The 13,235-nt window shown below is 45.2% G+C and overlaps 1 protein-coding gene across 1 annotated transcript; it reads right to left on the bottom strand.

The window, feature by feature from the left end:
* Positions 1–1,803: 1,803 nt before the first annotated feature.
* On the bottom strand, positions 1,804–9,590 carry LOC149302050 (uncharacterized). The gene is made up of 6 exons (XM_089483039.1): positions 9,517–9,590; positions 7,409–7,511; positions 6,171–6,439; positions 4,404–4,506; positions 2,623–2,891; positions 1,804–2,031 (listed from the first exon to the last, which is right to left on the bottom strand). Exons 1-6 carry the CDS (start codon positions 9,577–9,579, stop codon positions 1,933–1,935), a joined length of 906 nt encoding a protein of 301 aa, XP_089339165.1. The 5' UTR covers positions 9,580–9,590; the 3' UTR covers positions 1,804–1,932.
* Between the last annotated feature and the right edge of the window lie 3,645 nt (positions 9,591–13,235).

Raw genomic sequence — 13,235 nt, 5'->3', positions numbered from 1 at the left:
CGATGAGTGGACATTAACAAAACTGGAGGTGGGTTTTCAGGTTGTTTGAGCTATTTCAATATGCTTGCCAGATGGCGAGGAGCTGACATTTTGTCCAGACCCAATGTGGGGTGATTTTTCTCCTCCTCCTCCAAACTGGCTGGTGCTTCTGGGTGTTTGTGGGGTTAAAAAGATCTTGCAGCACCTAATTGAAAGAAAGAAGTTGGCAGCATCAGCTTTCCTAGACTAAAGACTCAGATGCATGCTCCTGCTGCCAACTTCTTTCTTCCAGTGAATCTCAAAGGTGTCACAGAATCAGAGTTGGAAGGGGCTCCAGAGGCCATCAAGTCCAACACTTTGCTCAGTGCAGGAACTCCAGCTAGAGCAGTGATGGCGAAGCTGTGGCACTCAGAGCCCTCTCTGTGGGCACATGTGCCATCGCCCCAGCACACAGTTTGCCAGAGTTAGTTACTAGAAAGCCAGAGGGACATAGCACTTTGCAATAAGTAAGTGGGTTTTGGGTTGCAGTTTGGGCACTCGGCTTCCAAAAGGTTCACCATCACTGAGCTAGAGCATCCCTCCAACTGTCTAGGTAGCTGGTTGCCAAACCGCTCTCTGTTGTGCGCCTTCGACTTGTTTCCAACTTAGGGCAATTCTAAGGCTCTCACGGGTTTTCTTGGCAAGATCTGCCCAGAGGACGTTTGCCACTGCCCTCCCTGAGGCTGAGAGACTGGGACTCGCTCAGGGCCACCCAGTGGGCTTCACAGCCAAACTGGGATCTGAACCCTGGACTCCAGAGTCCTAATCCAGTGCTCAAACCATGACACCTAGATCTCGCTGTACTGGATAGAGCTGATAGGAGTTGCAGTACAGCATCTGAAGGGCATACATTCCTTGCTTTGGAGTTAACATGAAAGAGGTTTCCAGACCTCACAGATCTGAATGAAGGGCTCCTTCAATCAGAAACACAAGAATCAACCTTGCACTCTGGAGCATGTGCAGAGGAGGGCGACCAGGATGGTGAAAGGTTTGGAAACCAAGAAGCCTTAAGGAGCTGGGCATGTTTAGCCTGGAAAAAAGACAGTTAAGAGGTCAGAGAACCAGAGAATCATAGCGTTGGAAGAGACCACATAGGCTGTCCAGTCCAACTCCCTGCCATGCAGGAACTCTCAATCAAAGCATCCCTGACAGGAGGTGCTACAAGATCGCTCTACATACTGATTCTACAGACTAACGTGGCTATATCTTTGTATTCTACTGATATAATCTGTTAATCCATTGATATAAATGCCGGGTACATGTCTTCGTTGAGGGAGGGAACAGGCTGGCCCAACTCCATTAGGGGCTAGCCTGAAGAAAGAGGTCCTCCCTCCATAACTGTCATCTTTCGGCCGGTGAGGGAGAGAACAGGCTGGCCCAGTTCCACCAGGGCTAGCCTGAAGAAGAAGAACCCTCCCTCTGGTCCATCTGCCTTGATCCAGGCCTCAGGGGGAGAGAAGATGCTGGACCTGATCCCCTCTCCCCCCCCCCCACCATGTCGTGTCTTTTAGATTTTAACCCTAAGGGCAGGAAACTGTCTATTATCCCCTCCGTTGTAAACCGCTCAGATTCCCTATTATTATTATTATTATTATTATTATTATTATTATTACTTTTCCACCTATACTTACAAATGATGAAAATCTGTGACCTCTCTTTTTTGGGGATGTGTAAGCAGCACCCTTGGTTTTGCACCATCTGTCAGAATAACCACCGCCACAAGTTTTAGGTCACAAAGAGAGTTTTATTGGCTCCAAGCACGGCGTGGGAGGGTGGCTTCTGTCATGAAATCTGATTTAATTTTTGGTCTGGTGTTCGGAAAACAATCTGGCAAATAAAGGACCCCAGGCAGTCAAAACGCCCCCAGAGCTGGTCATGATCCTGCCATGGAGGCCCCTGGCTCCTCCTCACAAACTATTCATAGCGGTGCATGCGCCTCTTGGCCGCAGATCGGATCATGGCAGCTGCCACCCCCATCATGCCAATCGTCCCAACCGCAATGGCCTCCGTGACCTGTAAGAACGAAAGGAGAAGCTATCAAAACAGAGACGCTTGACCCATTTTGCATGATAGTCACTTCTGTAGAGTACAGTTGGCTCTCCGTATCCACGGATTCCTTATCCACAGATTCAATCTTCCACGGCTTGAAAATATTCAAGAAAAATACAGTTTTATGGGTCTCCAGAGTCCAACGTTCAAATCACTACCCCATGCCAGCTTGAAGACTACATTTTAACTTTTGCATTGGCTTTTGTGGCTATAGACCCACTTCTTCAGAGGTAGTACCAAAGAAGTGGGTTTAGATCCACCTCATCCCCTTTCCCTCCATCATTCCCTTCTCCTTTTGTTTCGTGTCTTTTAGATTGTAAGCCTGAGGGCAGGGAACTGTCTGATTAAAAATAATATTGTAAGCCGCCCTGAGAGCCATTAGGGCTGAAGGGCGGGATATCAATACCTAAATAAAAATAAAATAAAATAAAGGGAATAAAGATAAGCTCACTAAGAATGTAGTGTCTTTTCATCTCATCCAAAAACAACTCTCTTTGCTCAATGGCAAGATCAGACCTGCATCCATCCTCTCTTCTTGTAGTATCACATCCTCACCTGGTCACTCATGGCGACTCCGTATCGCAAGTCCATTACGAAATGTTCACAGTTATGGCTAGTTAGGTTGTATGGCATCTCTTGGCCCACAAGCTCCTCCGCCCGACCGAGGATCTTGGTTAGGGGCAATGGGGGATGTGTGTGGTCGTGTTTGTTGTTCACGCGGTACTGGTCCTTCCGTACCACGATGTCGAGCCAGTCTTTCTTGACGTAAGCTCGGTCGGACAAGACCGCCAGGACGCTGGCAGCACCGTTGGCAAGACGGTCACCTTGGCATAGAGAAGAACAAGAAAGTAGACATGAGGAACCAAAGGCCAACATTATAACCATCCAGGAAGCGTTGCGGGTCTTAACTGGGAACAGGCAAACTTGTCGCATTTGCTTTCACTTGATTTCTCATTTTTCCAAAATGCAGTTGTGCTCATCCCTCCATATTTGCAGCTTTGATATTGATGGATTTGATTATTCACGGATTTGATTAATATGTTCTCTCTAGGAATCTCTAGGACCTCCAGTGCAACTCTGTGATCAACTTTAACTAAAAGTTGCACTGAAAGACCTAGAGATTCCTAGAGAGAATACTTTACTAGCCATTTGTAGCTCCTCCAGTGAAACTCTATGGTCAGTGTCTGTCAGACGTTGGCCACAGAGTTGCGCTGGAGGACCTAGAGATTCCTAGAGAGGTGTCCTCTCAGGTCTAAAAACATGACGTTTTTGTTACTTGCGGGTTTTCCATATTCAAGGGGGTCTTGTGCCCCTAACCCTAGCGAATACGGAGGGGCAAGTGTAGTTCTGTTCCATTTGCTTTTCTTTCTTAAGCATCTCTCTTGTTGTTCCGTGGCTTCAAAGCATTTCCGACTTATGGCAATGTAGTGGTTTAAGTGTTGGATTACAACTCTGGAGACCTGGGTTTGATTCTCAGCTCAGCCATAAAACCCACTGGATGAGATTGGCTGAGTCACACTCTCTCAGCCTCAGGGGATGGCAATGGCAGACCTCCTCTGAACAAATCTTGCCAAGAAGATCCCAGGATAGGGTCATCTTAGGGTTGCCACAAGTCAGAAACAACTTGAAGGCACACAACAACTAAGGTGAACCTATCACTGGGTTTTCATGGCAAGATTTGTTCAGAGGCGGTTTGCTTTTACCTCCCTCTGAGGCTGAGAGAGTGTGATTTGCCTACAGCCACCCAATAGCTTTCTATGGCCAAGCATGGATTAGAACTATGGTCTCTAGAGTCACAATGTAATGCTAAAACCACCACACTATTCTAAGTACAAATATTAATATGAGTTTTCATGTACAATATCTCAAAATCTGCCTCTTATTACACATGGTTTTCCAAATATACATACATATTTGCTATCAGTTTTCCCCTAAAAGGTTCTCTGTCTATTTTTGCACAAATTGTTTTGCCCACTTAGGCCTAATATATACACATCTGTGTGTGTGTATATATGTGTGTGTGTGTGTGTGTGTGTGTGTGTGTGTGTATATATATGCACAGATCTACAAATATATATAGTATTCGTACTGCAGATTGCTATCACAAAGCATGGCAAAGTAGGAATATCTGTGTCTAAATGTACTCCAGCTCTTTTTTAGCTTTGAGCAAGGCCCATTTGGGCACATTTGCATTCCAATGCGCAGCGACCGAAAAGTTCCCATCACTTGCATTTGCAAATATTGGAAATGTCATTATTCATATTATTATTTATTTCGTCCATTACGGCGTCTCTAGCGCGCCGACGCCAGGTTGGTGGGTTTCCATGGAAACTTACATTCGGGGGCTAAGTGGACCACTTTGCCCTCTCCGACGTAGATAGCCCAATGCTGATAACAGGAGCGGAAGATCTCAATAAGGTCTCCGGGTTTTATTTCATCCTAAGAGAAACAGATAGAAGATATGTTAGGAGCGGCTAAGAAGTCGTGGCTTGCCCTTCTTCCAAGCATCGAAGCAAGGACAACCTCGAAAGGGAGGGATTTGTATGTTCGTAACTCACACAGGGGCTATTCAGATGGTGAAAATAATCCTGGTAGAATCTGGGTTGAATCTATGGCCTCATTCCCACTACCTTTTGAACCAGATCGCAATTCGGTTTGGACAGGTTCAAATGACCCTGGTTCCCACTTAAATCGAATCGGCGAGGGTGGCCATGTGCCAGATCCATTTGACCCACATTGATTTCGATAAATCGATTCTGCGCAAGTGTGAACCAGATGCAGATCGGAATCGATTTCAATTTGCCCTTTGGCCAGTTGGAGCAGGTCCCTTTTGAATCAATTCATGCATGAATGTGAACCACAAGTGGGTTATTTTACAGGGAAAGAATGCGATCGGGGGAAATGTAGTGGGAAACGCACTCCGCTGTCGAATCGATCCATCGATCCGGATCGCACACCGATTTATCTGTAAGTGGGAATGAGGCCTTTGTTGTTCACATGCATTTCGAATGCATCCGATTAAGTTGCGGGGGGCTGCCAAAAAAGCCACTTAACCTTGGTTTATTCCTCAAGTTTTCCTAAAAGATTTGCATTGGCGGCTCAAATATATGCATTTGAAGGGGTGTCACAGTGAGGATGGAGCAAGCTTGTTTTCTGCTGCTCCAGAGAGTAGAAGAGGGAGCAATGGATGCAAACTACGGGAAAAGAGATTCCAGCTCAACATTAGGAGGAACATCCTGACAGTTAAGAGCTGTTTGACAGAGGAATATTGTGCCTTGGATTCAGGTGGAGTCACCTTCTTTGGAGGGCTTTAAACAGAGGTTGAATGGTCATCTGTTGGGGGTGCTTTGATAGTAAGTTCCTGTATTAGCTGTATCAATAGGTTTTAGAACCTGTGGGTTTACTATCACTCTGTACTGCATCTGAAGAAGTGGACCGATATCCACAAAAGCTTATGCTAAAATAAAAAACGGTTAGTCTTAAAGGTGCTGCTAGATTCCTTTTTTCCTCCCCCCCCCCCTTTTTTTTTTAGCTCCTCATCCCTTCCTCCTTTCAATGATAAGGGTTTTATCCAAACATTGAGCATTGAGGAAAGGGATAAAGTACATCATCATCCCTTGGCTACTAATTTTATCCCCCAAAACAACCCTGCGAGGTAGATTATGTTGGGTATGTGAAAGGATGCTGAGTCCATGATCTTCATGGCTGAGTAGTGATTTGAACCAGACTCTCCTTGTTCCACTGCAGTGCTCTAATCACTACATAGCACTGCCAGGTATACGAAGGGCAACCCGGCCCTCTGCTTTCCCTTGAATAGTTTGTCGTGGGTATTTCGGGCTCTGTGGCCATGTTCTAGAAGAGTTTCCTCCTGACATTTCGCCAGCATCTGTGGTTTTGTCATCTTCAGAGAATGCTGGCATGGAAGTATATATACCCCATTCTCTTCCATGCCAGCGTTCTCTGAAGATGCCAGCCACAGATGCTGGCAAAACGTCAGGAACAAATTCTTCTAGAACATGGCCACATAGCCCCCCCAAAACCCACAAAACCTATGGATGCCAGCCATGAAAGCCTTTGATTTCCCTTGAATGTTCATCACATACCTGCTCATTCATTTCAGCTCCGTAACGTAGCTCCATAACAAAATGCTCACTATTCTGGCTGGTCAAACTGTAGGGCATCTCTTTGCCCACCAGTTCCTCGGTCTGCCAAAGGATCTTGGCAAGGGGGAGCGGCGGGTGGGTCTCATCGTGTTTGTTGTTCACTCGGTACCCGTCTTTCCGCACCACGTCTTCCAGCCAGTCCTTCCGGACGTAAGCTTGATCGGATAAGGCCGCCAGGGTGTTGGGGGCTCCATCTCCGAAATGTTCGCCTTGGAAAGAGAGAAGGGAAGAGCAGTGAGAATGGAAGAATGAAGGACGCATTGCAAACGTGTTCAGAATTCATGTTTGCAAGATCTACTTTGGTCTCTGAAGACTATAAAGTACAAAGTGGAATATAGGTGCAAACTAATATCTTGGGAGTAGACAAGTGTAAAACAAAGAGGCCAGGAGACGTAGCCAAACACCACACTCCTTGATCTCTCTACTGGGATGACTTGTATGTGCGAATACCCAAATGCCTTTGGGTACTTTCAGATCAGAAATTGTAACAGAAATTTTAATTGGAAGTTTTACACCAATCTTAGAAAGGGACCCTTTCGTTGTTGCTTATTGTTCCCTCGATTCCTGATGTTCAAACGTGAGCGTCAACCAGAGTTTGGAAAAGTCGGTGGGTTCTGGCCATAGGAGCTGTACTCCAAAAGTGTAACTTTTCCAAACCGAAGTGCCAAATGCATGTAGCCGAAATGGCACCACTCTCCCAAAGAAGAAAGTGCAAATAAACTCTGATGTTGGACAAAATACTTTTTAAAAAAATAATCTCTGGGTTTAAAATATCTCCAAGAGCAGGCGTCCAAAAACGCGCTCATATATTTGCAGATTTGATTAATATGTTCTCTCTAGGAATACCTAGGTCCTCCAGTGCAACTCTATAGTCAACTTTAACTAAAAATTGCACTGAAAGACCTAAACATTCCTAGAGAGAATACTACTCTACTAGGCATTTGTAGCTCCTCTAGGTCAGTGTCTGTTGGAAATTGACCACAGAGTAGCACTGGAGGAACTAGAGATTCCTAGAGAGGTGTCCTCTCAAGTAAAAACACAGTGTTTTGGTTATTTGCGGGTTTTCCATATTCACTTGTGCCCCTAACCCTCACAAATATGGAGGGACAAGTGTCCAGCCTGATGAGAACAGAGCTTGGAGAACGGCATAAACTGCCATAGGTTACCACTGCACTTACATTCAGTTGCCAAGTGGACAACCTTTCGATCCCCAACGTAAATCGCCCAGTGTTGACAAGAAGAACGGAAGATCTCAATGAGGTCTCCAGGTTTTAATTCAACCTGGGGAAAAGAAAGGCAAGCATTTGATTACCACGTTGAATCAGATTGAAAACCAGTATTCCAGATAGGGACCATAATCCTGATACTGATCTGAGCAAACGTTAGTCCATCTTATAGTTGCATTTACTGTATATATAAGTTTCTGCTCCTGCCCAGAGGATCAGTTGTATTGAAATGGAAAGGAAGCAGAAGAAGAAGCCCACTAGCAATCCATGTGGCCAACAGTTGTGTACAATCACATCCCGAATCCACAAAACAGGGATACTTTTTGCGTTTGCATTTGGTTGGGCCTATAAAGCTATCCCTATATTGTGGATTTGGGGTGTTATTGCACTTTGCCCCATGGTCAACACAACTACCCCTGGATAACTGCATTTGCATTTGGTTGACCCAATACATTTTGCATTGGGCTGGCCCAAAAAGGTATCTCTGGGCCCAAACAGACAGCCCAAAATAAAGCTGCTTTGGGTCACTTTAGAGTTATGCTGTTTAAATGCTGCATGCATCCTAAGAAGCCGAAAGCCATGCCAAAGCCATGCTCCAGTCCTAAGAAGTGGAGCGCAGATTTGGTGCACCTTCTGCCCTCTTAAGATGCATGTGTCATTTAAACAGCATACCTCCAAAGTGACCCGAAGCAGCTTTATTTTGGCCTGTCTGTTCAGACCCTCTGTTTTATGGAATTTGGATGTTGTGAATTGCATTTGCATTTGGTTGTCCCCATCAAGGTATCCCTCTTTGGTGGATTTTGGATGGCATTGTACTAGAAATTCTGCTTCTAATACGTTGTTTAATAGCACATTAGGGTGAATCGCACCAGATACACCTCATCCCCAGCCACTGTAATATTGCAGAGAGAGAAAGAGAAAAGAGAGAGATGTGCAAATATTTTTTCTGCTATGCCACCCTTAAAGCTACAGGAACCTCCTCAAAATCTGGGCCAAGTCCACCCAAGTCTGCCAGGCTCCCTTTTTTCTCTTATGGCCGAGCTCCCTCTGCTGGCACTTTCCTGCGTTGAAGAGAATATGGATGCAAAGTAGATCTATCTATCTATCTATCTATCTATCTATCTATCTATATGTAAAACCTACCCCTGCTTTAAAACAAACTAGCCTTTTTACCTACATAAATATAAGGCGAAACATGGAGACAATGGTATTGCAATTATTGCCAATTGCTGCAGAAGCGAGAGAATAATTAGTAGCTCCAACACCAAAGAAAATAGCCTAATAAATGTATTGCTGTTGCACTATTCATAGAAGGGAAGGGGTCCCATAGGGCATTGAGTCCAATGCAGAAGGACATCCAGATAGAGCATCCCCATAAGTAACTGTCTAGCTAATTTCAAAGGCATCCAGAGAAAGAGACCCCACCGCTGATCTTGGTAATCGGTTCCATTGTTTAACTACTATAGCTGTTAAAAGGGTCCTTCTAATGTTCGGCCTAAATCTACCTTCCTGTAATTTAAATCCATTCAAACCATAGAATTGGAAGACCTCAAGGGCCATCCGGTCCAACCATGCAAGAACACAGAATCAAAGCCATCCAGAGTCTGTTTAAAAACTTCCAAACAAAGAGACTCCACCACTTCTCCAATACAACATCTTCCATCGTCTGACAGCCCTTACCGTCAGGACATTCTTCCTAATGTTGAGATGGAATCTCTTTTCCTCTACTTTGCATCCATTGCTCCATGTCCTGATCTCTGGAGCAGCAGAAAACAAGCTTGCTCCATCCTCAACATGGTGGCCTTTCAAATCTTTAAACAGGGCTATCATATCACCTCTCAACCTGCTCTTCTCCAAGCTGAACATGCCCAGCTCCCTTGGGGTCTCTTCCAACTCTAGGGTTCTATGCTTCTATGAAAATATAGCTACCAGTCTAGCCTCCCAAAAGTGGGAGGACAGGACCTCTGGTGTTCTCCCTGATGTGGCCAAGTCTCTCCGGGTAGCTCTGCCTTGACCGGCCTCCATCCTCAGTTCATGGGGACCTAGCATGGGCTACATACCAGCTCAGAAGGGTTCTTCACCCTGATGAAGAAGGCTGAGTGGTTCTGCTCCTCGTCGTTCATCTTTACTAGGCTCGGCGTGTTATTCTCAGTGTCGGCTGCCTATGGGCATAGCTGGAAGAGAAGGCAGGTTGGGTAAACCAGCAGGAGGCATTCATCCAAACTCATTTCCATTTAATCTGATCACAAGCTCTTTAAGAATGGACTTAGTGTATATACCCATGTATAAGTCTAGAAATTTAGGTTAAAAAATTGACCCCAAAAAACCTGAGTCGACTTATCCACAGGTCAGCATAGGTACTGTACTTTAAACTCGTCTGTCTGTCTGTCTGTCTGTCTGTCTGTCCATCCATCCACTGCTGAAAGGAAGAAACTCTTCTAGAACATGGCCACATGGCCCAAAAACCCCACAAAAACCTACTATTGGGGCTGATTTAAGCCATTGGTCTCTCAGCCCAGGTCCAAAATGGCAGCATAATAATACTGCCCTATGTGAAGTCAAAGGCTTTCATGGCTGGCATCCATAGTTTTTTGTGGGTTTTTTGGACTATGGGGCCATGTTCTAGAGGAGTTTATTCGTGGCTGGCATCTTCAGAGATGCCCGAAAAACCCATTTAAAACCCCCTATAATAATGGCCTACTTTACAAAATTGTAGTCAGAAGGGCTGAAAAATCACATCAGCAGTGTTGCACAAATGCCTTCCTGTTCTCTATTTATTCCTTCTTTCCTTTTAATCCTCGTGGCTAAAAGTCATGGTGGACACGGTCTCTTTTAGGCGGCAATCGGAGCCCTGGTATCTAATAGAAAACCTCTTAAAAATGAAATATTAACTATAGACCCCCCTTTTCTTTCCCTACAATGAGTAGCAAGGACTTGTTTACGAAACCAGATCCCATCAGAACCCGAGAAAGGCACCTCCGCTGAGGTTTTCTGATTTGCAAACTCATTTCCATTTAATCAGTTAGCTGGCAGATGATTAACCAGCCGAAAATTAATATGCATGAATCCCCCTTTGTTGTTGTTCCCTGTCATTCTCCTGTCCCTCTGGGGTTTTTCCTTTCTCCTTTGCTGAAATTCTCATTGCAAGACCCTTGGGGCCGGACCCTGTCTTTTAGGTTCAGTAACTCGCTAAACTGTCATGTATGTTGATGCCACCCGAAGTACATTTCTTCTTTTTATAAAGGCAGGGCTGGGTACTTGTTGCTCTCCGGATGGACTTCGTCGCCTTGAACCTTGACTATTGGCTGTGGATAATGGGAATTAGGATCCCAGAACATCTGGAAGGCCACATCTGGGATGGATAGATGCAAGGTCCCAAAACATAGCATAGCAAGCAAGCAGGCTTTTCTGGGCCAGTCCAAGACATTTTGCTCTGTGCAGCATAGCAAAAGATTCATTTTACACTCATCCCTCCATATTTGCGGATTTGATTATTCAGGGATTTGATTAATATGTTCTCTCTAGGAATATCTAGGTCCTCCAGTGCAACTCTATGGTCAACTTTAACTAAAAGTTGCACCGAAAGACCTAGAGATTCCTAGAGAGAACACTCTACTAGGCCTTTGTAGCTCTTCCAGTGAAACTCTATGATCAGTGTCTGTTGGACATTGACCACAGAGTTGCCCTGGAGGACCTAGAGCAGGGGTAGGCAACCCTTTTGAGCTGGGGGCCGGGTTGCTGTCCCTCAGACAACTGGGGGGCCGAAGCCCAAAAATAAATAATTAAATAATTTTTAAAAAATTAAATAAATAAATAAACCTGGACAAATGTAGGACAAAATTTTCAAATGGAGGGCACTTTTTAAATAAAAAATGGAGGACACGTGAAAAATGCTGATTTTTTTAAAAAATGTTAAGATAAATGCATGTTTCTGAGGCTTCTTTAGACAATTGCCCCACCATGCCCCTCGTGCAAGATGCCAAAGGCCCTGGCGGCAATCGGCGGCAGGACCAGTCTGGGGCCGGTCCCAAGGCCTTGCCGGGCCGCATCCGGCCCGCGGGCCGCAGGTTGCCTACCCCTGACCTAGAGATACCTAGAGAGGTGTCCTCTCAGGTAAAAAGATGACATTTTTGTGATGTGTGGTTTTTCCATATTCACGGGGGTCTTGTGCTCCTAACCCTAGTGAATATGGAGAGACATGTGCATTTTATTGTCTATGCCGCCTTTCTCCCAGGAAAGGGACCCATGGAGACTAAGGCGCAGTACATACCGCCCCGAAAAGGTGGGCTGGAGGCTCCTCTGGAGGGACGCTGCAGCAGCCAAATCGTGCGGTGTCCCTCTGGACCAAAAAGAACCCGGAAAAACCAGATTCTTCTTGGTGCGTGCGGATACTGTCATCAGTGCACACTGGTGCACTGTGATGTGTCCATGATAGAAGCACAGTGCCCAAAGGTACGGATGCGATGCCGTGCTTGCATGCCCCTTATGGACATCGGTGCATAAAGATGGCGTCGTCCATACATGCTAGGGTTCCGGAGCGTGTGTATGCTGCGCGCTCTGGAACCCTAGAATTTGCCCCATGCTGCCACAAACCAGTAGTCTGTACTGGGCCAAAAACATCCCAAAAACATCACAGTAAAAAAATTAAAAAACAATTAAGTTCATCTATTTCAAATGGTATAAAGTAAATATTTAAAATTAGAGAAACCAAAGTATTAAAAAGGGGTCCAGACTAATGGCAACGTACCTTCAATCTATAACGGTATCACCAAAATAATCCTCCAGTGTGTTGTGACCCAATCTGATAGTCACATTTGTTGTAAACGTCCTGTATTTTGACGTGTAACCTTTCTATTTTGTATGGTTTTAAGTTATATACAACCCTTCTGTTTTATTTTGGTTTTAAGTTATAGCATGTCTCACTGAGTCTGTTGTCCATAAATAAAGATTGATTAATTGATTGATTGAAGTTAATATATAAAGACATACAAAAGGTAGAAACATAACACACGGCAACAAAAAAGATGGCAAGCGTTCCCATGCCATGCGAAAGGTATGGAATGAGCCCTTTCTTTAATGCCAACAATGAGACAGAGCTTCAGGCTAGTGTCAGTAGGCACAAGGAAGACATAGTTCTACCTTCAAAAGATAGCATCCGTCGCCTAAGAAGACTGCCTCCCCCTGTCTAATATAGGGCCAATGCTGGGTATTTCTAAGAGCCAAATGGGCCCTCCTTGGAGAGATCTGGCTTCCCTAATACACAAACCCACTACGCACCCACAACCAGCTCAGACAAAATAGAGAAAACCGAGGCCAAACCCTGCTTCCAACACCATTCACCCCCCTCTGTACCTGCAGTGGCCTGTCGCTTTTTTCCTTTGGCAAGGGAATTATCCTCCCATTTTCTACCTGGTGCTTGGAGTGACTTCATAGGGAAAATGCTACCTCACCAGTTACCGAGTAACCATTAAATACTCTGCATGGGAAGGGAGAGAAAAGCGGGTGGCTGAGCCAAGTAGGAAGCCCCCCTTAACTCAGAGGAGTATATCTCAAGGCTGACCTGAGACATTTTGCTGCCTGAGCTATGCTTAGCGATGTAGAGTTGAGTCAACTGACTCAGACTTAAGCCGGACTCAAGTCGCTTCCATGACTTGTCTTGGCAAAAATGACACACTGACTTGCCTTGACTTGAGACATGTATATTTTTAGTGATGGGCTTGCTAGTGCCATTCGCTTCAAGCAACAGGCAAGATCTGCCCCAAAATGTGGAGCAAACGTC

Source organism: Sceloporus occidentalis, unplaced genomic scaffold (assembly GCF_023333645.1).
Source record: "Sceloporus occidentalis isolate IW3139 unplaced genomic scaffold, rSceOcc1.0.p SCAF_20, whole genome shotgun sequence".
NCBI lineage: Eukaryota > Metazoa > Chordata > Lepidosauria > Squamata > Phrynosomatidae > Sceloporus > Sceloporus occidentalis.
The sequence above is the reverse complement of the archived record's forward strand: the minus strand, read 5'-3'. Positions and strand labels throughout refer to the sequence as shown.